General features: G+C 54.5%; 12 protein-coding genes across 12 annotated transcripts; 7 read left to right on the forward strand and 5 right to left on the reverse strand.

The window, feature by feature from the left end:
* The first annotated feature begins 2085 nt into the window (after nt 1-2085).
* On the forward strand, nt 2086-4269 carry V1518DRAFT_409947 (caspase domain-containing protein). The gene has a single exon (XM_066902478.1). The coding sequence runs from the start codon at nt 2319-2321 to the stop codon at nt 3807-3809; it is 1491 nt and encodes a 496-aa protein (XP_066762328.1). The 5' UTR covers nt 2086-2318; the 3' UTR covers nt 3810-4269.
* Nucleotides 3849-6470, reverse strand: V1518DRAFT_409948 (SGT1 protein-domain-containing protein). The gene is made up of 5 exons (XM_066902479.1): nt 5857-6470; nt 5493-5804; nt 4731-5428; nt 4472-4677; nt 3849-4414 (listed from the first exon to the last, which is right to left on the reverse strand). The coding sequence occupies exons 1-5, from the start codon at nt 6268-6270 to the stop codon at nt 3954-3956; spliced, it is 2091 nt and encodes a 696-aa protein (XP_066762329.1). The 5' UTR covers nt 6271-6470; the 3' UTR covers nt 3849-3953.
* Nucleotides 6471-6596: 126 nt separating this feature from the next.
* V1518DRAFT_369743 (uncharacterized protein) lies at nt 6597-7124 on the forward strand (the record flags this gene model as incomplete). The annotated part of the gene is made up of 1 exon (XM_066901293.1): nt 6597-7124. The coding sequence occupies one exon, from the start codon at nt 6597-6599 to the stop codon at nt 7122-7124; it is 528 nt and encodes a 175-aa protein (XP_066762330.1).
* A 407-nt stretch (nt 7125-7531) lies between these two features.
* Nucleotides 7532-10304, forward strand: V1518DRAFT_409953 (glycoside hydrolase). Its single transcript, XM_066902480.1, has one exon. The coding sequence runs from the start codon at nt 7671-7673 to the stop codon at nt 10176-10178; it is 2508 nt and encodes an 835-aa protein (XP_066762331.1). The 5' UTR covers nt 7532-7670; the 3' UTR covers nt 10179-10304.
* On the forward strand, nt 10305-11949 carry V1518DRAFT_409954 (kinase-like domain-containing protein). Its single transcript, XM_066902481.1, has one exon. It carries the CDS (start codon nt 10329-10331, stop codon nt 11523-11525), a length of 1197 nt encoding a protein of 398 aa, XP_066762332.1. The 5' UTR covers nt 10305-10328; the 3' UTR covers nt 11526-11949.
* V1518DRAFT_409957 (H+-ATPase G subunit-domain-containing protein) lies at nt 11950-12790 on the forward strand. Its single transcript, XM_066902482.1, has 5 exons — nt 11950-12036; nt 12132-12170; nt 12239-12281; nt 12355-12455; nt 12526-12790. Exons 1-5 carry the CDS (start codon nt 12034-12036, stop codon nt 12688-12690), a joined length of 351 nt encoding a protein of 116 aa, XP_066762333.1. The 5' UTR covers nt 11950-12033; the 3' UTR covers nt 12691-12790.
* On the reverse strand, nt 12355-14875 carry V1518DRAFT_43292 (Aldehyde/histidinol dehydrogenase). The gene is made up of 2 exons (XM_066906218.1): nt 12579-14875; nt 12355-12423 (listed from the first exon to the last, which is right to left on the reverse strand). Exon 1 carries the CDS (start codon nt 14663-14665, stop codon nt 12797-12799), a length of 1869 nt encoding a protein of 622 aa, XP_066762334.1. The 5' UTR covers nt 14666-14875; the 3' UTR covers nt 12355-12423; nt 12579-12796.
* On the forward strand, nt 14603-16059 carry V1518DRAFT_409962 (uncharacterized protein). Its single transcript, XM_066902483.1, has 2 exons — nt 14603-15045; nt 15096-16059. Exons 1-2 carry the CDS (start codon nt 14767-14769, stop codon nt 15927-15929), a joined length of 1113 nt encoding a protein of 370 aa, XP_066762335.1. The 5' UTR covers nt 14603-14766; the 3' UTR covers nt 15930-16059.
* Nucleotides 15927-17420, reverse strand: V1518DRAFT_389952 (uncharacterized protein). Its single transcript, XM_066901744.1, has 2 exons — nt 16498-17420; nt 15927-16446 (listed from the first exon to the last, which is right to left on the reverse strand). The coding sequence occupies exons 1-2, from the start codon at nt 17071-17073 to the stop codon at nt 15964-15966; spliced, it is 1059 nt and encodes a 352-aa protein (XP_066762336.1). The 5' UTR covers nt 17074-17420; the 3' UTR covers nt 15927-15963.
* Nucleotides 17204-18364, forward strand: V1518DRAFT_409967 (uncharacterized protein). The gene is made up of 4 exons (XM_066902484.1): nt 17204-17338; nt 17390-17503; nt 17553-17721; nt 17777-18364. The coding sequence occupies exons 1-4, from the start codon at nt 17252-17254 to the stop codon at nt 18253-18255; spliced, it is 849 nt and encodes a 282-aa protein (XP_066762337.1). The 5' UTR covers nt 17204-17251; the 3' UTR covers nt 18256-18364.
* On the reverse strand, nt 18257-21290 carry V1518DRAFT_409968 (uncharacterized protein). The gene is made up of 5 exons (XM_066902485.1): nt 20510-21290; nt 20345-20455; nt 19891-20283; nt 18732-19837; nt 18257-18669 (listed from the first exon to the last, which is right to left on the reverse strand). Exons 1-5 carry the CDS (start codon nt 21173-21175, stop codon nt 18429-18431), a joined length of 2517 nt encoding a protein of 838 aa, XP_066762338.1. The 5' UTR covers nt 21176-21290; the 3' UTR covers nt 18257-18428.
* Nucleotides 21291-21430: 140 nt separating this feature from the next.
* V1518DRAFT_409972 (cyanate lyase C-terminal domain-containing protein) lies at nt 21431-22762 on the reverse strand. The gene is made up of 3 exons (XM_066902486.1): nt 22584-22762; nt 22374-22444; nt 21431-22284 (listed from the first exon to the last, which is right to left on the reverse strand). The coding sequence occupies exons 1-3, from the start codon at nt 22590-22592 to the stop codon at nt 21888-21890; spliced, it is 477 nt and encodes a 158-aa protein (XP_066762339.1). The 5' UTR covers nt 22593-22762; the 3' UTR covers nt 21431-21887.
* Nucleotides 22763-22958: the final 196 nt, after the last annotated feature.

Here is a 22958-nt window from a genome sequence, read left to right on the forward strand (position 1 = left end):
TCTATTTGTGTCATGCTGTTTGCTTGTTCTTTCCTGTTTTGGTGGTCTCTGTCGTGGGTATGCAGAGCACTTTAATAATATAGTAGCTGAGTTCACTAACTTATTTCATGATCAGTGTGCAAGCACCGTCAAAGCGCGAATTACGTGACCCGTCGCGTCTATGCGACAGCGCAGTTGCAGGATGATATACTATAGAGAGACGCGTGACGACAAAACAAAACATGCAACCCTGAAATTGTCAGAAGGACAGATCTCTCGTCATCTGTCAGCCCAGTTACTCGCTCTGAATTCAAGACATAATAAGCACATCGATATTTCGCGATGCGTGATAGAGACGAGCAAAGGAGTGGCGCGGCTGCTCGGCCATGGATGGAGTTCAATGCGCGGTCCGTCCATTCACCTCCCAACCACGCCGCCATCGTTTCCTGTCCTCCACGCCCAAGAACCGACGGCTACCATGACCATGCCGTAATACCTATTTCTGATCATTCAACTACTAACTCGCATTCTCGTTAGATGTCGTACAGCAAGCAGCTCTGACAAAGCTGAGAGCAGCGCTGCACAATATGTATGCTATCTTGATATGCTGTGCTTTTCAAATACCTTCGCGCTACTGTGAATATCTATCGCGACGCGTGTCGATAAGAACGAATCAGCAGCAGGAAAGTGAATTCATGCTACATTTAGGGGAACGCGAATAATGGTGTTTTCAATGTACACAAAATCTGTCAATCCATGAGGTATAAGCGTGGTACCGGGAAAATAGGCATCTGAAATACCTTGCCTGTGTTTAGAGCAAATACTTTGTCTCAACGTGTAACCAAGACGACAGCGGCGATCGCGACGCGTTGTGCATTTGATCGGCGCAAAGTGTGATGCAAAATTGATTGGTTCCGGTTTATTACATCTTGCAGAAATGCAGTTCATTTTCCAATCTGTCCATCTGCTGAGGCGTGCTGTGCGGGAAGCAAATTGTGAGAAGCAAATTGTGGCAATCGAGAGACGTGAGGCACGAGATTCAGCGTTCGCGCAGAATAGGGTCCGGTAACTGTCCGCATCAGTGCGTGCGACTGCGCAGCACAAGTCTCGTGTATGGCGTGGATTTGGCATAACGTCAAGAACGCGCAGCCCGATTCGCAGTTTCCTCTTCTCCTATTTCCCAACTGCTGTTCTTGTACGCTCACCTCCAGGTGGATACTCCACCCCTGCTCGCGCACAGGGGACCGGAACAGCGTGAAAAGTTTACGCCGGATCTCTTATTGCACAGAGTTGGATGTAGGCACGGAGATCTGCGAAAGAGGAGCTGTTTTCGTCTCGCGTCTTGTACTATGCGTGACTCGCCGCGCGAGCGATTCAGTCTGGGTTACTCCCCAATTGCACGGTCTGACAGGCCGCGGCTTTCTCGCGAGACAGATATGGCACTGTGTCGGAGCCAGAAGTCGCCAGGGAGCCTTTGGGTATTGACTCCTACGCCGCGTCTCACACTACAGAAGGGGATAAAGCCTGCTCCTCCCTTCTCGTTGACGACTGTAAGAAAAGAGCAAAAAAATAAGATCTACATTACGCGCTGAGGATTGCAAATGATGATTTTGTTTGATGATAGTCATATTATGATGAATCTCTTAATCTATCAATTTGCGCGATAAGACTGAAGAAATGAAGAGGGCGGCGGTGTGCTCATCAGCACGCATCCATCTAACGCAGCTCAATCACCTACAAATTGTGCAGCACTAGTACATGTAGTTTACTGTAAACTGTTGCAGATGTGCACCTAGAGCGCTCAATATAAACCTGTTATTACAGTCATCTCGTCTGTCACCGTCATGGATGCTGACGGTCCGACCACATAGCCGATTCCACCAGCGTATGAACGGTGGCGAACTAACGTAGCGTAATTAGGCACGACCGAAACACGGAAGTCCTGCAATATGACAACGATATTGTATTCAGTGAGACAGAATGCACGGCTGGGCGCACTTGAGCTCGAAGCCGTTCGTTGCGTGGCCACGAATTCAGGAAGTCGGCGAAGCGTCGCGCCGTGCGGCGACACGGCGGCGCGGCGCTCTGTCCAACAAGCGCATTTAGAAGGCTATATCCGAACCCCCTTTGCTTCATTCCCGCTCTTCTTCTCGGATCGTCTTTCCTTCAGCGTTCCTTGCAGATTCCAGAACACGCACGCGACAATCTTCCGTCGCTTGGCACTGTTCTGATCGCCTCACTCTCCGCAGCTTCACTCCGCTCTCGACTCGGGCATCGTCACTGATCTAGGCGGCGTACGCGCATACGTGGCCATACACAAGCAACGATCACTCGCGGAAATGTCATACCCGGGCAACAACCAATACTCCTACGGCGGCGGATATAACCAGGGAGGAGGATACGGACCTCCACAGGGCGGCCCTCCTGGCGGGTTCTACGGCGGCGGTCCGCCACAGGGGCCACCTCCTCAACAGCGCGGCGGCGGATATGGCAGCGGTGGCGACGGTAATGGTTATGGACCGCCACAGGGCCCGCCGCCATTTGGCCAACAGGGTGGCTACAACCAGGGTGGACAAGGTGGATATAATCAAGGTCCCCCCTCTGGTCCCCCCCCTGGCCATCACCAGGGCGGACAAAGTGGCTACAACCAGGGTGGACAAGGTGGTTACAACCAAGGCGACCAGGGTAGCTACAATCAGGGCGGTCAAGGCGGCTATAGCCAGGGTGGCCAGGGTGGTTATAGCCAGGGTGGCCAGGGTGGTTATAGCCAGGGTGGCCAGGGTGGTTATAGCCAGCAAGGCGGCAACATGCCTGAGCGCGGCCAGTATCAGATGATGGCGCCGCCATCGAGTATGCAGATGCCTCCACAGGGTATGCAACAGTTTGGCGGCGGCGCGCCGAGTGAATACGGCTTCCAGTACTCAAACTGCCAGGGCCGGCGGAAGGCGCTGCTAGTCGGAATCAACTACATCGGCCAGAAGAGTGCGCTGCGAGGATGCATCAACGATGTACACAATGTGTCCACCTTCTTAATGGAGCGGTACAGCTACAAGTCTGAGGATATGGTCATCCTCACAGACGATCAGCAGAACCAGCGCAGTATCCCGACGAGAGCGAATATCATTAGTGCCATGCAGTGGCTGGTTAAGGACGCGCAGCCGAACGATACTCTGTTCTTCCACTACTCTGGTCACGGCGGACAGACCAAGGATCTGAACGGCGACGAGGAGGACGGTTACGATGAGGTTATCTATCCCGTGGACTTCCAGACTGCGGGACACCTGGTCGACGACGATATGCACTCAATCATGGTCACTCCTCTGCAAGCTGGTGTTCGTCTCACCGCTATCTTCGACAGTTGCCACTCCGGTACTGCGCTCGATCTGCCGTACGTCTACTCCACCCAGGGTGTAATCAAGGAGCCCAACCTTGCCAAGGAAGCCGGCCAGGGTCTACTCTCTGCGATCAACATGTACTCCAAGGGCGACGTCAGCGGCGCGATGTCATCGATCCAGAACATCATCAAGCAGGCCGCAAGCGGCACCAATAGCAGCGCACAGGAGATGACTCGCCGTACCAAGACCTCGCCTGCCGACGTTATCCTTTTCTCAGGCTGCAAGGACTCCCAGACCTCTGCTGATGCAAACGAGGGCGGGCAGGCTACCGGCGCAATGTCGTACGCATTCATCTCGGTCCTTCGACAGAACGGGACGCAGAGCTACCTCTCGCTGCTGCAGAACATGCGACAGCTCATGGCGGACAAGTACTCACAGAAGCCGCAGCTCAGTTCTTCGCATCCTATGGATGTGAATCTGCAGTTCATTATGTAGTGCTCTTTTGACTGTTGTCAGCATGAGATATGGTATATTGTGATTATTTTTTGTTGACTTGGAAAAAAAATCTGATATTTGTTGAACACGACCACCAATATATGTCGCAACTACGGTGTATATACATACAAAGTGACCTGAGTTTTACGAAATTCCAAGACGTGCTAGTAAATTCGAACTCGGTCCCGCGCCGCCGTCTTGACTCGTGATACTAGCAAGCAGATTTTGCAAGATCTGGAGGTTACGCGCCTCAGTATCGCCGGAGGCTTCGTCTCCAGAGAGCACACTTCTGTCGCGCAATTCATTCACGATGTCAATATCGGCGTCGTCGTCGGACGATGAAGCCGAAGAAGCGAACCGGGAACGTATGCGCATGTCACTGATTTCCTCGTCACTGGCGTCGAAGTCGTTGTCGTTATCACCGTCGTCATCGCTGCTATTCGCTTCAACGATACGCGAGGACAATGCAACGGGAAGTTGCGATATTCCGGACGAGAAAGCTTGGAATCCACGTCCTGATGCTCCAGCACTTCGCCTACGAGTGCTGTGATTGGCAGAAGAGGAAGTAGTTGCGCGAAACTTTTCGATTTCCTCGGGAGGTAATTCTGTGAAGCAATTAGTTTGGCTCTTTTAAATCGAACTCGAACGAATAATGAGCATACTTAACGCATCTTTGAGGAAAAATTCAAAGAAGTCGTCTTCGTCTATTTCATCCGAATTGCCGTCATCATCATCTTCTTGTTGTTGTTGTTCTTTTTCTTCTTCTTCTTCCTGTTCTTCTTCTTCTTCTTCTTGTTCTTCTTCTTCTTGTTGTTGTTCTTCTTCTTCCTCTCCACTCTGCTCACTGCCATCAGATGAAACGTCGTCCCTGCAAACAAGTCAGTTATGGAAAGATCCACACAGTAAAGAGATTGTACGTACTCGTCAAACTCTATGCCGTCCAAGCCGGCATGCGTATCGCTCATAAACTTTGACAAACGATCAAGTATATTCCGTGCCTGGATCCGCGCACCTTCGTCGTCATTGTTACCGTCAGTGACATCAGCATCATCAGCGGCTTCGGGAGGGGGAATGAAACAGGACTCAAGCTTTGCGTCAAACTCGCGCATGTCGACGTTCAGCCAGGAATCCGAATCAGGCGTACCCGCAGCGTCATTAGCACGGGCTATATCAGCGTCGGAGAGGTGTGGAAGTAGCGGGAGTATCGCGACAATGTCTTTGGCTTGGTTCGGGAGCGAGTACGATTCGTCGAGACGATATTGTTTGAATTCTCGTAAACACAGAATTTGCTGGATACCGTTGCTGGCTTCATCCAAAGGATAACCATAGTATTCTTTGAACTCATTCTCAAACAAAGCATATTCATCTGTTTCCGGAACTTCGTCAAAATCTCCCGCATCAGCGGAAGCGTTTGCGCAAAGCAACTCAAACCCGCACGCGAGTTTCATGCCAAGCTCGACAGCAGCGAACTCGGGTGCGTCGTCCTCTGGCAATAAGGCAGAGAAAGCTTGAGGCGGCTGGATCCGCTGCGCTTGCAGCTGCGCATACATGAGTCGAGAAAAGCTTACGGTAACTTTGACGGAGTCTGTCGGTGGAAACCTGGACATTTTGGTGCATGCCTGTCAGCAATGTTAGCGTGCAGGACGAAACTCAACATTTGTGGAATATGCTGGAAACACATACCTTCATGCTGACTGGATCACGAAGTAGAAACGCCTCGGTAGCTGGCGCAACTAGGGTCCTTTTTTCGCGCAGGATTTGCGCGAGCGAGCGCGGAATCAGTGCTTCGGCGCAGTGCATGTGTTCAACAGCTGCGGTCGGGTATATCGAGAGGCGTGCGAACGCGGCTTGTTGCAGGTTGTCGGAGCTGTAGATGCTGGTACTTGCCGCTGGCGTATGCAACATTCTGCGGGCAGTAGCGAGGTCAAGGGGGCCGTATTTTGATGAAGAAGAGGAATCTGCGAGGATCACGAGGGCGCCATCGAGGAGCCATACCTGTACGATTTGTTAGCAAGCGGCACATGTGATACATAATGGCTAAACGTACGCGATTAATCGCATTGTCAGGATCTAGCCACCGCGGCAGCGCGTCCGCGGCTTCGATCAACAAGAACTCTCCATCACTATCTACAACCTGCACCGCGACATCGTTGAACTTCTTGCTCTGCTCACGCAGGATATGTACGGCGAGCCACTCATCCTCAACAGACGCGCCATAGTCGACCTGTGCAAAGAGATGCGGCGAGTCAGATGAGGCGACGAGGCGGAGACTGAGACGCTGACGTTGCCATATGTAGGACGAGCCAGCGACGGAGATCGTAGTGGCGGCGACAGCCTCGCGGAAGACAGTTAGGGTCGCGACGGCGGCAGAGACCGGAGCCGCAGGATCTTTGTGATATACGCGCACAACCAATGTATCTTCCGATGGCAATTCTGAGGACGAAGGTGCATCGGCTGACATATTACCTGTGGTAGGGGTTGACAATAGTGATGTTGGCAATATACGCGGTAGGAATGACGGCGAAGTGCAACTACGCAAGTTACTGCAGACGCACACCGGACTGCCGTAGGAGTTCACTACATGTGTCGGACAGGATCTGAACCTGCCGCTCTCCGTTTAGACGACTGTACCGGCGGTGCAAGATGTGGTGAAGTTGATGGCGGAGTGCGGATAACACGATTCTTAACAATTGCGCCGCACAGACTTGCCACTGAGTATCCCAGTCATTTGCTACTCGCCGTCCCGTATCTCCACCTCTGGCCACCCCCAATCCAACACACAGCACAATGTCCGGCCAAGGCCCTAAGCTGTTTCGCTTTCCGATCCCATTGCCAGCGCTGCCGTCCTCTGCGCACGTGCGCGCGGCTGGCGTGTACCTTGCCGGCGCACTCTTCTCGCTCGGTTTCTGGTTCTTCGTCGACTCGGCCATCTACTCCAAGAAATACAACGGCTCCAACGTGCACGTCTCGTTCGTCGACTGGATTCCCGGTATTTGCTCAATTTTCGGCATCATCGTCATCAACTCCATTGACAAGGCGCGGCTGTCGTCAGACTCGTCGTTTTCGTTTGGCGGCAGCGGGGTCGCGTGGAAAGCACGCCTCGTTCTCTTTCTCGGGTTTGCCCTGCTTGCAGGCGGTTTCGCGGGTAGTATCGTTGTGCTTATTTTAAAATACATCGTGCCCGCGTACCCGTGGCCGACGCTGTACTTTGGCATCAGCAACGTTATCGGAAACGGCTTGCTCATGATGAGCTGCATCGTCATGTGGATCTCGCAGAACGTCGAGGATGAATACTCGTATTCTTTGTCTTTGTGACCGGTGATATTAGGAATGGATGCTCTATGGTCGGTTTATCTGTCGTTTTATCTCCGTGCGTCAAGGTCGGGCTGCGAACTACATTTGTCGCAGCATTATTCCGTAAGATATAGCTCAACACACATATTGAGCAGCTGTCACTCGCTTAGGCAGCACAGAAGAGAATATAGCAGCAGTCGAGTTGCGAGTCATCTGTGTCCGTCGTCGGTTTCGGTGCTCTCTAGTTGGCAGGGTTTTTGCGCTGTATTGTACTGGACTTATTGGAATTTTGCTGTTGTACATACTTCAATATACTCAGAGGAATAAGAGTTGACAAGAGAGTTGAGTTAGCGTAGTAAGGTTGTGGCTATTGCCTCGTTGATGACCTTTGTGTGGACGTGGGGCTTTGTTGGTCCGAAGTGCGCTTGGGATTGTGCGGCAAGTTCAGGTACACTGTAACAGACAAAGGCCTATACACGCCAATTGCGGACGCACCAGGTCATACACTCGCTGATCCCTCGGCGTATACATTGATCCACTTTGGGCCATAGCAGGCGAACAATTATCATGACCCATATTTCCGTGCTTGGGTGCTACGTACTGTTGCTGCTGACAGTGCTCTGTCGACACGCCGCATCCGCGTTCGACGACGCCGAGTTCGACGCCGAATTTGATGCTGATTTCGATGCCGACTACGAGAAACTGGAGGAGCAAGTCTACTTTGCTGTCGAGGAAGACGCCAGTTTGCGTGTGCTTCTCGCTGAGCACGCACGCGCGTCAAACGAGTCGCTACTCTGGGGGCCTTACCGCCCGAATCTGTACTTTGGCATGCGTCCACGGGGTGTGCCAGATTCCTTTTTGTCAGGCCTGATGTGGTACAATGCTGACACGTACAATGGGATTGGCAAAGCGCGCCACACATGCGAGCAGAGCGACGAGATGCGGGGCTATGGCTGGACTTCGTTTGACGCTCGACACGGCGGCGTGCAGGTTATGCACGACGAGGGAAACGGCATGGATATCTACACTGAACTCGCCAAGGATGGAGAGAACTGGGGCGTGCGCATACGCGGGGTGCCGATGAACACCGAAGTGGCACCGCCGAATACAGCAATGGTCTTTTATTTTGGTACGCAGGGCCTTGGTCGCAGCGTTCGACTCAACAGGATGAGCGAACGGGGATACACCGATGACGTGGCATTTGGCTGTGAGATCGCAGCTGTCGGCGAATTTGAGCTCAAAGTTACGCGGGGTCCTGAAACGAACCAAGGGCCCGCGGAGCAGTACCACCCATTTGCAATAATGCATCCAGGCGCCAACACGCACACGCGCGCAGCCGTGGTTGACAGCCCCACCATGTGGCGCGCGAAGGATTACTACATGTCGCTCATGCAGGAGCGGGTGAAGCAGACCCAGACAATGTATGACAGGGCAGGTATGCCAGATGCGGCGACACTGTTCAATGTCGATGACATGCCGGGAGAGGGCAATCTGCACTTTGTGCAGCGGAACTTTGTCGGCGCGTTTGAATTTGACATTCTATTTGACAAGAGCGGCAACGGCGACGCGATGACATCGAAAAAGCTGACCTTATTGCTTGAAGAATCACAGAGCAAGTTCGACGAGCAGTACATGCGCGTATTCGGCCCAAAAGAACCATTTGAAGGACAGGAGTACGTCGAGTTGGGAAAGTCACTAGTCTCGAACTTAATGGGTGCGATCGGTTACTTCCACGGCACTTCACTGGTGGACAAGTCTGAGGCAGCGTATGCAGAGGAAGACGAGGAGGAGTTCTGGGTGGACAAGGCGTCTGCGGTGGGCACAGAGGTCGGTCCTACAGATTTATTTGCCAGTGTTCCTTCGCGGCCGTTCTTTCCCCGCGGATTCTACTGGGACGAGGGTTTCCATTTGCTTACGATAATGCGGTGGGATGCCGACCTTGCGCTGGAGATTATCAAGAGCTGGTTCGGCACGATGGACGCGGATGGATGGATTCAGCGTGAGCAGATTTTGGGCGACGAGGCGCGCAGCAAGGTGCCGAGGGAATTTCAAGTACAGATGCCGACGTACGCGAATCCGCCAACGCTTTTTCTCGCGCTATCTGCTCTGGTCGAGAAGATCGAGGCCCAGGTGATGCTGGAAGGTGTAACAACAGGAGAAGACGCGGAAGAGCTCGTGCTAGAGGCCCCGGCAGGTCTGCGGGCTACACTGCGGGACCTGTACCCGCGGCTGCGACGGCACTACGAGTGGTTCCGGCGGACGCAAGCGGGTGCACTAGCGTCGTGGTTCAACCCGGATGGCGAAATGCCACGTCCGGCATCGTGGACAGAAGGTTTCCGATGGCGGGGACGAACGCCGAGTCACTGCCTCACGTCTGGACTGGACGACTACCCAAGGGCGCGGGAGCCGCATCCGGCGGAGCTGCACGTCGATCTGCTGTCGTGGGTGGGCGCGATGGCACAGGCGATGTTGAGGGTAGGCCGGTTCTCGGGCGCGGCATCGGAGAAGGAGCTGGTGCGGTACGAGACGACGGTACAGGGCGTAAAGGGGAACCTTGAGACGGTGCACTGGGACGCCAGTAGGCAGATGTACTGCGATCTCGCGTGGGACCCGGAGACGGAGGACCGCGTACATGAGTGCCATGAAGGTTACGTGTCGTTTCTGCCGTTCATGGTCGGGCTTGTGCCGCCAGAGAAAGTGGGGGGGATGGTCATGGCGCTACGAGACGAGGGGGGCGTGTGGTCTCCCTACGGGGTGCGGAGCTTGTCGCGGAGGGACGCCGCGTTCGGGCAGGGGGAGAACTACTGGCGTGGCAGCATCTGGGTGCACATGAACTATCTGGTGCTGCAGGCGCTGGCGCGCTACGCCGCCGGCGGGGAGCTTGACGCGGTGACCGCGGCGACTGTGGCTGAAACGCGGGCGGCGCTGCGGGCAAATGTGGTGAGGAATGTGCAGCGGCAGTGGGCGCTGAGCGGGTTTGCGTGGGAGCAATACGCAGAAGGGGACGGGACGGGCAAGGGCGTGAAGCACTTCGAGGGGTTCACGGCGCTGGTTGCGGCGATGATGGCGGAGTAGGATAATCATCAACAAAGCGCCGCGCGGGGGGGGGCTGTGCGACGTCATCGGTTAGTCAGCTGGCCACATGACCTTTGGCGCGGTGCTGTTTTGCGCGGAGGCAGCGCCGCCGTCTGCGCCAGGCACTTCACGACTATCCTCATCCCCAGCATGGCCGCCGCCTACGCCTCCCCTCCCGCGCGGCCGGGCTCCATCGTCCACGAGAAGGTCCATGACGGCCGTACCGGCGAGTTGCGCGACGTATCCTACACCGAGTGCAAGATGGTTGGGAACGGCTCGTTTGGCATCGTCTACCAGACCAAGCTCCAGCCGTCCGGGCAGGACATCGCCATCAAGCGCGTGCACCAGGACAAGCGCTTCAAGAATCGCGAGCTGCAGATCATGCGTCTCGTCAAGCACCCGAATGTCGTCGATCTCATCGCCTTCTTCTACTCGTCCTCCAACAACGAGCACTTCAACCCCCCCCGCGAGGACGTCTACCTCAACCTCATCCTCGAGTACATCCCCGAGACGGTCTACCGCGCCTCCCGCCACTTCGTCAAGCTCAACACGACGATGCCAATGCTCGAGATCAAGCTTTATATCTATCAGCTCTTCCGCTCACTCGCCTACATCCACTCCCAGGGCATCTGCCACCGCGACATCAAGCCCCAGAACCTGCTTACCGACCCCAAGTCCGGCGTGCTCAAGCTGTGCGACTTTGGCTCTGCCAAGATACTCGTCCAGGGTGAACCCAACGTCTCTTACATCTGCTCGCGCTACTACCGCGCGCCCGAGCTCATTTTCGGTGCCACAAACTACACCACGAAGATCGACGTCTGGTCCGCAGGCTGTGTCATGGCCGAGCTCATGCTCGGTCAGCCCCTCTTCCCCGGTGAGTCTGGCATCGACCAGCTCGTCGAGATCATTAAGGTCCTAGGCACACCCACGCGCGACCAGATCAAGACCATGAACCCAAACTACATGGAGCACAAGTTCCCGCAAATCAGGCCTCACCCCTTCGCCAAGGTCTTCCGGAAAGGCCCCGCCGATGCCATCGACCTCATCTCCCGCCTGCTTGAGTACAACCCGAATCAGCGGCTGTCCGCGATCGAGGCCATGTGCCATCCCTTCTTCGACGAGCTCCGTATCCCCGAGACCCGTCTCCCTGACTCACGCCACCCCGCAAACCCGCCCCACGACCTGCCTCCCCTTTTCAACTTCACCCGCCACGAGCTCTCCATCGCACCCGAGCTCAATTTTAAGCTCGTACCCCCACACGTCCGGCAGACGCTCATCGACCAGGGCATCGATATTGCAAACTTCACGCCTCTCACCCCGGAGCAGCTCAAGGTCTCGCTCGAGTAATCGGGACTGCTCATCATCAAAAGTACTCGCAGGGCGAAGAAAACAAAACAAGGGTGGGATTAAGTTTGTATGTGTTTCTGTGTTAGTTTGCCCTGCCGCCTCTTTGTCTGTTGGATAGTTACGGGTTTGTCTTTTTACTATGCTATATTTATCCCGCGCTGATGTTGATAACGTTTCTTCATTGTCTAATATGTTATGAGAGTGTGTTTTTAAAGAGTTATCGGTCTTCTTATGTTGTTCGCGCGCTCTGACTACTTTGTCTTTACCTTGTGAAATACGTTTCTGTTCTTCGTTTGCTAAACCAAAGAGAGGTTATATGGCACAATCACGTGATTCTTCACGTGAGAAGAACTGTGACTCACATGTTGTCACAGATCACAAAGCTTGTTACGGCTTATCTTGGTTTTCACTCGCTCTCGTCCGAAGACGCTCGTCTTCGTCCTCGCCCTGTGCTTCCACCTCTTGACCCTCCCCGTCGCCCCTCACTCGCCGTCCACATACGCACGCAATGGTACGTATTCTAGCATCCATAACTGGCAGCATAATAGGTAGCGCATGCTACATCACAGTAACTCGAAGTCATTGCTGACGCCGTTATTCCTTTAGTCTGCTCAGAGCTCCACCGGAATCCAGACCTTGCTCGAGGTAATACTTACTCCCACTTCTCTTCCGCCGTTGCTCGAGCGCATATCGCTAAATGTTGCTATTCATAGGCCGAGAAGGAGGCTCAGGCTATCGTCGCCAAGGCTCGTGCTTGTATGTTACCTCGTCCGCGAAGAATTGTTCAAATCACCCGCCAGCAAGCATGCTAACCATCTCTGAACTCAAGACCGCACCCAGAAGCTAAAGGACGCCCGCACTGAGGCCACTAAGGAGATCGATGCCTACAAGGCCGCCAAGGAGACCGAGTTCAAGAAGTTCGAGTCCGAGGTATGTCGTGACTATTGCGGTCCTTCCCTACCGCGTCGGACATGACAATTAACTGTCCCCTCATCTATAGCACTCGAGCTCGAACACCAAGGCTGAGGAGGAGGCCAACGCCGGCGTCCAGACTGAACTTGCCGATATCAAGGTCGCGGCCACCAAGGCCACTGAGGCCGTTGTCGCACAGCTCATCGAAGCTGTCACTTCCCCTAAGCCCAGCCTCCACGTCAACGCTGTCTAAGCGTATCTTCTTATTTCTTTTGGTGCTTGTCTAGGGGTGTGTCCGATGTGAGAAAAGTAGTGCATATTAATAGTACATAATATTATATCCCCCCAAAAAATCTTATCTACATATTGCGTAGCAGCTGCGCGATGCCAGTGACAAACTCGGACACGCTGCCCGCGTACGATGCGACATTCAGCGCGCGCACAAACCGCCACGCGCGGTCGCCATCCCGCAGCGGATAGTCCACAACCGGTGGAATCACTGTCCGTACGCCAGGATATCTATCTGTGCAGATGCTCTTGACAAGACACAGAGCGCGCAGCCCTTCCTCGCCACCAAACTTGCCATAGCCGGAGTCGTCCACGCCGCCGAAGGGCAGCTGACACACGTAGAACGTGGCAAAGTCATTCACAGCGACGTTTCCGGCGCGCATTCCGCGCACGACGGCGCGAACGGCCGCGGAGCGCGAGGACGCGCCAAAGACAGCGCCGCCGAGACCGAAGCCCGGCGCGTTGGAGAGTGTGATTGCCTCGTCCACGTTGGCAGCGCGCATGAGGACCATCACCGGCGCAAAAAGCTCTGCTCGCGCGAGCGGCGCGGTGGGTGGCACGTCCACGAGAAGCGTGGGCGCGAAGTACGCGCCACGGGGATGTGTTGGATGTGCGAGGCGCGCGCCGCCGTGGAGCAACCGCGCGCCGTGGTGTGCAACTGCATCAGCGATGAGTGCCTCAATCTCCGCAAAGCGGGTATCATTGATCATGGCGCCCATGTCGATTGTGGTCTCAGGAGAGGACACGTCATCGAGGGCCGAGCCAAGGCGGAGCGCGGCGACGCGAGACGGGAGGACGGACAGAAGGTAGTCGTATGCTTTTGGTTCTGCGATGATGCGTTCGATGCCTATGCAATTCTGCCCTGCAGACTGGAAACACGCGCGCATGAGCACTGACGCGAGCGCGGCAGGCTTTCCTGTGGCGGACGGCGACCAGTCTGAAGCATACTCGTCGAGGACCACCGCAGCGTCTTTGCCACCGAGTTCGACGGTCACCGGTGTAAGTGTGCGTGCCGCCGCTGCGAGAACTTTGTGCGCAACCGGCTTTGAGCCGATGAACGTCGCATGCGAGATGCCCCGGTGCGAAGTGAGGTAGTCCGTGTCATGTGGCCATGGACAAACGAGCTGCACGATGTCGGGGTTGTACCCGCATTCTGCGACGCACGCGCGGGTGATCGCCACAAAGTGCGTCGACGACCATACCACCGACTCAGAGCACTTGAGCACAATCCCATTCCCGGAAAACAGCGCCGCGACGGCAGGATTTAACAGATTGTGCAACGGATAATTCCACGACACGAGGGCGAGTACGACGCCTAGCGGCTCGTATACTACCTCAGCCGTCTTATATCTTAGCAGTAAACTCGCCGGACCGGCGCGTCGCGACGGCCGTAACGCGGCCTCGCCATGCGCTAGTGTCCACGCGATCTTTTCGAGCGTGACCATGACCTCGCCCAGCGCGGCGTCGACAAGCGTCTTCCCCGAATCCCGACAAGCAACCCGCACGACCTCATCCTGGTGCGCCTTGAGATACTCAAGCAACGTAGACAGCACGCGCCGCCGCTCCGCGAAGGTAGTGCGCGCCCACTCCTTCTGAGCGACGCCGCAGGCCGTCACAGCAGCATCGATGTCGCTCCGGGTAGATGCGCGGAACGCTCCGCTAAGCTGTGCGCCGGTCGCGGGACAAAATGCGCGGATCGCATGTGGATCTAAGGGATCCTCGACGCCGCCAGGGTGTATAGCGTCGATGGGCGTTGGCGCGGTATCAGAGCTCGGCGGTGTCCAAGACGGGCTAGATTCCGGTGGAAACGAGTAGGCGACGCTCGGTATTGGGCCCGCGGACGCTGCAGCGCGATGGAAAACCCACCACCATGCTGTGGCCGCGAGTACCGTGACCGCGGCGGCGGTCAGCGCGAGTGGTGGCAGTGTTGGAGCGTCCATTGTGGTTGCTTTTGGGTTGTCGTCGCGATGCGCTTGGCGTCGCGTCGCGTCGCGTCTCGACCAGACGCCGCACTCGACAAGAAATCATCAACATCCCCGCAATGAACTACTTCGACGACAGCACGAACGTGTGCTCCGACGACGAGTATGAGCTGATCGAGTTGATTGAACGCCAGTTTCTACAGCGTGTGCCGGCACGCCAATTCGTGTGGGCGCTCACGCCGGGCGACAAGCTCATCCACAGGTACAACGTGCAGTCTGTTCTCTGTACCAAGGCAGTGGCAAATGCAGTCTACGTCAAGGGAAGTCTTGACGCTGGTAGCGCAACGTACACATTGTCGATCCTGCGGGTGTTGATTGAGATGATTGAACAGTCTGGGGTGGGTGTGCCAGCTTTGTCGGTCGATTACTGTTAACTCGTATGTCACAGGACGAAGTTCATGAAAGCATATACGAAATGGCGATGATCGCCCTCAACGCCTCGCGCGAACTCGCAATTCCTACTACCGCCCCTGTGGTGTACAAATTTGTAAACCCTGGCCACGCCAGGAATTTCGACAAGATTACCATCGCCGAATCCCGCAACCTCATATCTGCATACGGCACCACTGGCTTTCGCACATGGGAAGCCGCTCTCGCGCTTGGGGAGTACCTACTTCTTAGCCGGGAAATACAAAATGGGCACCCGCTCATTGTGCGCGAAAAGCGTGTGCTGGATCTCGGCACCGGTACCGGGTTCCTTGGCTTGCTGTGTGCGAAGCTCGGCGCGAAGAAAGTGTACGCGTCGGATGGCGTCGCGGATCTACTGTTGCGCGTGCGTGCGAATCTGGGGTCAAATGGGTTCACCGATACCGCAGCCGCAGTAGTGGAGACGCCGGTGTATAAATGGGGCGGCATTTCCGAGCAGCGCGCACAGAGCGGGCACGAGCTTGAGCGCGAGAGCAACGCGAAGGAATTCGTCTTTGACAAACCAGTAGATATCATCTTTGGCGCCGACGTCGTAAGTATTTTTTGCGGAGTTTTGTCTCTAAGCTTACTAACCCGTGCAGACTTTCGATGTCGAAATATCCGGTCTACTCGTCGCCTCGCTTACAGAACTCGCCCTCGCCAACCCCACCGCAAAGATTGTTATCAGTGCGACCGTTCGCAATCTAGCCACCGTCACCGCGTTCCAGTCATTCCTCACTGCCAGCGGCTTCACCTACGAGTATATTCTTGCACCCACCCGTCCGATATACTTCTTCTACAATGCCTCCGAAACTGAGATCCGCATCTACTTTATTAAGCTAGCATCGCAATCATGAATCTACCGCTGTTGCAGCGCTTCTACTCTGTTCTGATGACGCCGAGAGCAAACGCGACGTGACGAGAAAGTCAGTAAGCTGCTCCGTCAACAACTCCTTCTCTTTCTCCGTGCTGCCGCTTGTGTCCTTCGCGACAAATGGCACTAGCTGCGCACGCAGACCAGTAACCGTTTCGTCCGCAATATCCTGCACTGTCTGCGCAAAGCGCCGCGACAGCTCGGCACGGGTAGCGGGGTTCTTCTCTATCTCCGCCACAAGAGTGCCTACGTCGGGCGCTGATGCCCCTGAAAGAAGACCTGCGAGCTGCGCGCACGCGACGGCCAGCGTCGGGATCACACGCCGACCAAGGGATATCACATCGTGGACTGTCAACGGGTACAGCGCGGAGAGGTTCGCCGTGATGAATGTCTGTGCTTCGACGTGTGTGAGGAGGTATAGTTCTGCCGCGAACTGCGAAAAGACGATGCACACACGCCACTACCGCCAGTTAGCATCTGCAGTTCAAACACCGGGCACAAAAGAACTTACATAAATGGGAAACCCGATCCCCGCGAACGCAAGCATGCATGACACCACAAACGAGATCGCATACTCCGGCACCATCTCGCCCATGATCCCGCGCACCACGTAATTCGCCTCAGTCACACACCCTTGCCACTGCAACGCGGCCTGACCGAACCTGTCATACGCAAACCGCGTCACTGGTGCCGTCAACGTGTCTACAACCGCCTGCAGCGCTGCGTACACCGCCGCATCGTGTGGGTCTCTCGATTTGTCGGGATGCAGCAACACACTGCGTTGCCGGAACACGTGCTTAATCGCTCGAGCATCCGCGTCAGCTGCGGGAAGACCAAGGACGGCGTAGAAGTTTCCCTGTGTAAAAATGGTGCTGGACACGGCATTGTATAGTGTGTAGCCGGTATACACGAGAACGACGACAGCCGCCGCCATGCGCCTGTCGCGTGCGAATTGCGGCGTCCCTGGCCGGCGTCGCGCAGCGGATGCGCCGACGAGTGTGTACCCTGCGGATTGCACTAGGGACGCAAATGTGCGCGGCAAGAGGACCCATGCTGCCGTCGACGCGAGTTGCGCGGAGATCGGCATTGTACTGAGCTGTACGGTGCGGTGGTGAATCAAGGAGCCCTCGAGTTTGTTGACCGAGAGTACATGTAGTTTGCGATGGACGAACTAAACACAACGCTGGTGAGCCGCATGCTGCTGATCCATCGCGGAGACCAATTTCGTACAACTTTTGCAGCAACACGAAACACTATCCGCCACCATGTCTTCCGCTCCTGGAAAGGCCAGCAAACGCAAAGGACACTTCTCTGATGACTCTAAGAGAGACAAAAAGTCCAAGAAGATCAACGTACGGTGCCCGTTATGTCGAGCCTCCAAGTCAACTTCTAACTCATCGCAGTACTGGAAGTCCGCAAGTTCGACAATTCATCCTGGTGTCTCGGGGATCTTTGTCACGTGTAACCGAAATCACGAGAAGCAATGCGCACAAGAGTTAATGGACTTATTCAACGAGGTACGTCTCGCCTCCCACCTCTGCCCTCTCTCTGACGCTTGTGTAATAGGAAGCTGAGAAGCAAATCAATTTCGACGACGTCGCCGCCGACGACGAGGAATATGACGTCAAGAAGAATAAAGAAGACGTGGAGGCCGCGGTGATGAAAGAGCTCGCGGGGCTGAGCAAGACGAAAGATAAGAACCTCTTCACACCTGTTAATATCGACTGCGAATGCGGTACGCTCTTTTCTCATTATGCTACCTCTTATAACTATAAACTAACATCATCAAGTACTTTTCTTCCGCACAAAGAAACCGGTCGACCCAACATCCTTCGTACACGCACTCTGTACACATGCCCTCGAATCTGGCACCAAATCAACGCGTCACACCCTCCGTCTGTCTCCTGTCGCCTTGACCGCTCCCGCAACCGCGGAAGACCTCATCGCGCTCACGAATAAAATCATACCTCTCTATTTTGGCGGCCATAAAGACGATGACTCCGCGCCGTCATTCAAGTTTGCGATCCGGCCCACCATCCGCAACCACAACACGCTCACCCGCGAACAGGTTATCCAGCTCGTCGCGGCCAACGTCGGCTCGAGGCACTCTGTGGATCTTACAAGTTATGATCGCTTGATTATCATTGAGTGCTTCAAGAACATTGTCGGTATGAGCGTCGTGCCCGGCGATTTCGAAAAGCTCAAACGGTTCAACCTCCAGCAGATTTTCGAATCTACCGAGGCTGCCAAAGACGCGACGTCGGAGTAAATTATGTACACACTCAACAAAAGTTTTGTAATTATAATGCATCGCGTATCGCGTACATCGTTCTTAACTGCTACCTCCTAAATCATACAAAAGAATTCCTTCATCCGCCCAAAACCATAATCACACCTCGCATAATCATGACTCTTACATATAATACAAACCTGCTCACTCTCTTACGCCCGCTCCTTCGTGGCTCGGAATGTGAGCATACACCGCGCAATTACCGATTTCAACTTTTTCTGCTCGGCTTTCTGTTCCTGCAGCTTCTTCATCCGAACAACCGCGCGCACCACAGTCGCTACAACTTTCAGATTTGGCGGCGGTCGTCGAACACCACGTGCTGTTTCTCGCTCCCGTGCACGCAGATCCGGGTAGATACCCATTTGCTGCAGCATGTACAAGTTCGCTTTGTTACTATTTAAAGTTAGCATCTCTCTCATCTATCTCTACTCCGCATGTTCGTAATTCGTGCTTACCACGACTCAAAGCTGCTTATCCGCATCATGAAGAACTGCTTCATAAACGCCGAATCTTCCCGGAATGACTGTTCCCGCTGGCACTTGGCCTTTAAGAATCGAATCTGCAGTGCAAGTGCCTTCAGCTCGCCACGATGCCGCGCCGTCAGCTCACTTCCCGACGCTTCCTCCGACGACATCGCGACCGCGAGATCTTGCTCCATCTCGTCTCTTGCTGCGCGTACATTCCGCAATTCTTCTGTGAGTGTGCTGATCTTGTTCTTCGCCATGTTCTTCGCGATGTCGGCTGATCGCTTGGTTTTGTGAAGTTCCTCCATCGCGTTGTGCAGTTCGGTTTGATATTTCTCCATCTCGACCTGTAACTCCTGCTGCCGCCGGTCAGATTCGATCCGTAGCTTCTCCATTTGAGCATGCGCCACATGAACCTCCGCAAGTTCGCCAAATCTTGTTGTGCTTGTGTGCGCGTCTACCTGCATCTCTTGAAGCTGCTTCCGCAAAATTGAGTTGGCCTTTGATAGCTTATCAACTCGCCGTTGCGCGTCTTCCTTCATTTTTGCTTCCTCGTCTAGCAGTCGCTGGTATTCCTCCAACTGGTGCTTGCTGTCCGAAGCTGATGAAGCCGCCCGGCGTAGTCGTTCTAGCTCCTTCTCCATGTCCGCCATACGACTGGCCTTCGACTCTAGATCTTCAATCCGCAATTTCGTCGTCGCGCGCTCGAAACTATCCTCTTCTTCGACTGCGATGTTACGGAAACTCTCTTGTCGCGCCTCCCGAAGCTCATTTCTGGTGATCTCAAGCTCTTTGACGAGCTTCTCGTTAACCTTCCGCAGCTGCGCGATAGAATGTCTGTCTTCTACCGAAGACTGCACAACGTTCGACTCTGCTGAAAGCAGAATTTCCAAATCCTGTCGCGCTTGCTTGGCATCTGCGTCGAACTTGTCACGTTCCTTCTGTACTTGTTTCAGTTGTGTGTGTAGCGTGTCGATCTGTTTCGTCATGTCTTCTATATGTTCGGCACGTGCGTCTATCTGTCCACTTTTCTCTTTGCCATCTTCAAGCTCGGCTATACGGTTTTGAGCGTGCTTCAGCTCACCCTTCACACGGTCCTGTTATCCGTTAGCACATCATTCCAGTAATATTAGCCTCCCTTTGTACTCACCAGTTCCATTATCCGGGCATCGAGCTCAGTCGACAGCGAATTATTGTCCTCTTTGAGCCGTTCAATTTCATCTTCAAGCTGATCGGCGAAGACCTGCATATCCTTGGCGCCGTCTTCGTCAGACTCTTGTAAATTCGCCTTATACTCTTCCATTTCTTCCCGAAGCTTTTCAATCATAGACCGCGCATCGTATAGCTCGTCCTCCTTCTTCTGGTTATCTTGCCGTAGTAAATCCAGACGGCCGCGCTCTTCTTTGGTGAGTGCCTCCTTTGCTAAATCCGAGGCTAGGTCGTTGGTGATTTGTGTGATTTTCTCTTCTGAGTCGCTGAGCTTTTGTTGCAGCTTGGCGAGCTCTGTCCGCATTTTGACTTGCTCCGCCTTCATAGATGCATTCTAAACAGTCTTATTAGCACTGGAACATTACCACACTTGCATCGCCTGATGGAAGTCTCACCTGCTGTATAGTAGTCGAATACTCCTCCGGTGTAGTCGTCTTGAGCATGTTTTGCAGAAAATAAATCTTGAGCTTCAAGTCAAAGTTTTCCTTTTGGATTTCGTTGATAGCCTGGACACAAGTTAGTCACTTGGGCATTCGACCACATCAGAGCTGTGAACTCACTTCCTCCTGTTGCCGCAGCGTTAAGATCTTGTCATTGGCCGCCCCGTTTGCACCGGCAAATGGTGTACTATTGTCAAGTTCGCTGCTATCAAGCGCCGCTTGATCATTGGCCATAGCCTGGACTACACTAGCACGTGTGATATCGTCCATACTTCCGCTCGTGAACTCCTCAAGCGACACGTTGTCGATATCATACGTCGGCGAAAACGGCGGCGGTGGAACACGGCCCTTCGTGCTCGGCGTCGACGAACCAGCTGCGAAGCGATCGACATGCGATTTCTTCATCGCACTACGCAGCAACGGCGTGAACTCTCGCTTCTGCAAGTTCGCATTATTGCCGTTTGGTGCCGGGCTATGCGCGATTTGCTCGTTTGTCATGTCACGGAAGAGAACACGGGCTCCGGTGTTTCGCGGTGGTGTTGATGCTTTAGTGTCTGGTTGTTGGCTGGTCGGGGGTATCGAAGCTGCAACAGCGGACGCGTCTAGGGCCGTCTTTGTAGTGGTTAGTCTTCCTCGTAGCGGTACAGGCCCTGTGGATCGTGGAGGCAGCGCTCGGCCGTCGGGCGCGACGAACGGATGCTCCCTGTCGAGAAAGAAAGACTGGTTCTCTGCCGCTTTCGCCGTGACGCTGAACTGCGTCTCAGTCGCGTCAACAGAGTCGGGCATGCTGTACTACACGCAGGGAGCACGCAATGGGTTGTCACTGTTGTTGAGGTAGTGCTGCGCCCTTCTGCGATGACGAAATTCAAGTTGCGACGCTGCTTGGCTGTTAAGTTTCGCGGTTGCGCGTCGGGTTGGGTTATGGTCGCACGCGTTGTGTTTATTGAACGCTGGGGCGTTGCCATGGCAACTATGCAGACCGCGATTGTCGTCAGCACCAACTCTCTGGACTCTTACTGCACTACTGACTTGATCTGCTAATGGGGGTACGGCAATATGAAGCCTGTAAATTATTCTCTTTGGGGGTAAATCTAAATGATGAAACCGGAGTGAAGCGAAATTGGCTGAGCTCCGACGAGATAGCTGATTGGGTCCCAGAGCTCAACATGCCAGTCGTTCGCAGCTTACCCGTCTAGCTTATAATCAAATCATATATAACGAGATAATATGCAGTATCCAGAGTCAATGCATTCAAACTGGTGCATGCTGGTGTGGTGCTATGTAAGCTCATTTAGGCCCTCCACGGCCGATACCACGAAAAATTCAGCTTCAAATGAGGGCGATAAGCAATAAGATAGCAGTTCCGCTTAACAAAATGAGCGCATACTGGGGGAGACGCACGACTCTACAGCGATTTCATCAGACATGAGGAGTAAGTTCATTCATAGACAAAATTGACATTAGGGCACTAAATGCGAAGCAGCACGCTGCGACGCTTCTAGTATTTGATATAGGGCAAGAACTTGCCACGGAGGGTGATCTTGACCCAGGTGCCATCAGCATCGACCTCCTTGTCAATCTTGGAGGTGAAGCAGATGGCGGACATGATGCCGTCGCCGAACTTCTCGGCGATGACGCTCTTGAAGGCGTAACCGTAGACGAGAACGATTTCGTAAAGGCGATAGATAGTGGGGTCACGCGGAGGCATCTCCATCTTAGACGCACGGTCGGGTTGGAAGTTGACGGTGGGCGAGACAGCCTCGAGGCTGAGCGGGTCGATCTCGAGCACCTTGACGAGGGCGGCGATATCCTCATCAGCGAATGGCATGTTGCCGTAGAACGCAGCTGCAAGCCATGTTTCGGAGCGACCAATCTTCTCCGCAAGCTCAGCAAAGCTTCGGGTATGTTAGTACAACTGTCGAAGGCACAAAGTAACCACTGATTGGTTCCCTGAACGGAGCGCTCAATGCACGGCGGGACGCACCTCAGCTTCTTGGCAATCTTCGCGTGAAAGAGAGTCTGGTTGGGGGCGGGGAGGGTGGAGATGTAGGAGAGCTGTAGCGGTCGTGAGCATTATTGGTCCTTTCGACGGAGACGGACATGCGGGGGACGGCTGATAAGCCCTCGGCGCGTGGAGCGCACGGCCGATCGCAAAGACAGCGCGCGGAGGCGTGTGGTGCAATTGAATACATACATCAGACATTGCGATTCAAAGAAGTAGTGGAAATACAGACGGAACGGACGAGAGCACAAACGAGGACAGAGAGAAGGAGAAAGGCGAAGAGAGAGTGGTGATGGGAAGATAAAAAGCTAAGGTGGAGGCCTCGAGCGCGGATGGAAACAGACGACTGGGCTGCCCCGAGCCCACTTTTCGCGCCCTACTCTTCCTCTCTCTGGTGGAGGAGCTGCCCAAAGCGGCATCATTCTGCACCGTCCAGCTCTCTCTAAAGTTCCCGCATGCTTACTCGCGGTTCGCACGAGTCGGTGCTTCTGCCAGATAAGCGCGATGACCTCTTTCGAAGCGTATGCTCAGAGTCTTCGGCTTGGCCGCCGGGGACCCGGAGGAGAC

Source organism: Limtongia smithiae (genome assembly GCF_038497785.1).
Source record: "Limtongia smithiae strain NRRL Y-17922 unplaced genomic scaffold V1518scaffold_1, whole genome shotgun sequence".
Lineage (NCBI taxonomy): Eukaryota > Fungi > Ascomycota > Lipomycetes > Lipomycetales > Lipomycetaceae > Limtongia > Limtongia smithiae.

Excerpts from the sequence above, each read along its gene's own strand:
- V1518DRAFT_409947 (XM_066902478.1), top strand. The coding sequence starts at position 2,319 with ATGTCATACCCGGGCAACAACCAATACTCCTACGGCGGCGGATATAAC.
- V1518DRAFT_409948 (XM_066902479.1), bottom strand. The coding sequence starts at position 6,270 with ATGTCAGCCGATGCACCTTCGTCCTCAGAATTGCCATCGGAAGATACA. Across the intron at positions 5,805-5,856 it reads CTGACAATGCGATTAATCGC|GTATGGCTCCTCGATGGCGC; the intron begins GTACGTTTAGCC and ends CAAATCGTACAG. Across the intron at positions 5,429-5,492 it reads GTGATCCAGTCAGCATGAAG|GCATGCACCAAAATGTCCAG; the intron begins GTATGTGTTTCC and ends CATTGCTGACAG.
- V1518DRAFT_409953 (XM_066902480.1), top strand. The coding sequence starts at position 7,671 with ATGACCCATATTTCCGTGCTTGGGTGCTACGTACTGTTGCTGCTGACA.
- V1518DRAFT_409954 (XM_066902481.1), top strand. The coding sequence starts at position 10,329 with ATGGCCGCCGCCTACGCCTCCCCTCCCGCGCGGCCGGGCTCCATCGTC.
- V1518DRAFT_409957 (XM_066902482.1), top strand. Across the intron at positions 12,282-12,354 it reads CGTCGCCAAGGCTCGTGCTT|ACCGCACCCAGAAGCTAAAG; the intron begins GTATGTTACCTC and ends TCTGAACTCAAG. Across the intron at positions 12,456-12,525 it reads TCAAGAAGTTCGAGTCCGAG|CACTCGAGCTCGAACACCAA; the intron begins GTATGTCGTGAC and ends CCTCATCTATAG.
- V1518DRAFT_43292 (XM_066906218.1), bottom strand. The coding sequence starts at position 14,665 with ATGGACGCTCCAACACTGCCACCACTCGCGCTGACCGCCGCCGCGGTC.
- V1518DRAFT_409962 (XM_066902483.1), top strand. The coding sequence starts at position 14,767 with ATGAACTACTTCGACGACAGCACGAACGTGTGCTCCGACGACGAGTAT. Across the intron at positions 15,046-15,095 it reads AGATGATTGAACAGTCTGGG|GACGAAGTTCATGAAAGCAT; the intron begins GTGGGTGTGCCA and ends CGTATGTCACAG.
- V1518DRAFT_389952 (XM_066901744.1), bottom strand. The coding sequence starts at position 17,073 with ATGCCGATCTCCGCGCAACTCGCGTCGACGGCAGCATGGGTCCTCTTG. Across the intron at positions 16,447-16,497 it reads GGATCGGGTTTCCCATTTAT|TGGCGTGTGTGCATCGTCTT; the intron begins GTAAGTTCTTTT and ends AACTGGCGGTAG.
- V1518DRAFT_409967 (XM_066902484.1), top strand. The coding sequence starts at position 17,252 with ATGTCTTCCGCTCCTGGAAAGGCCAGCAAACGCAAAGGACACTTCTCT. Across the intron at positions 17,339-17,389 it reads AAAAGTCCAAGAAGATCAAC|TACTGGAAGTCCGCAAGTTC; the intron begins GTACGGTGCCCG and ends AACTCATCGCAG. Across the intron at positions 17,504-17,552 it reads TAATGGACTTATTCAACGAG|GAAGCTGAGAAGCAAATCAA; the intron begins GTACGTCTCGCC and ends CTTGTGTAATAG.
- V1518DRAFT_409968 (XM_066902485.1), bottom strand. The coding sequence starts at position 21,175 with ATGCCCGACTCTGTTGACGCGACTGAGACGCAGTTCAGCGTCACGGCG. Across the intron at positions 20,284-20,344 it reads ATTCGACTACTATACAGCAG|AATGCATCTATGAAGGCGGA; the intron begins GTGAGACTTCCA and ends AAGACTGTTTAG. Across the intron at positions 18,670-18,731 it reads ATAAGCAGCTTTGAGTCGTG|TAACAAAGCGAACTTGTACA; the intron begins GTAAGCACGAAT and ends AACTTTAAATAG.
- V1518DRAFT_409972 (XM_066902486.1), bottom strand. Across the intron at positions 22,285-22,373 it reads AAGATTGCCAAGAAGCTGAG|CTTTGCTGAGCTTGCGGAGA; the intron begins GTGCGTCCCGCC and ends ACATACCCGAAG.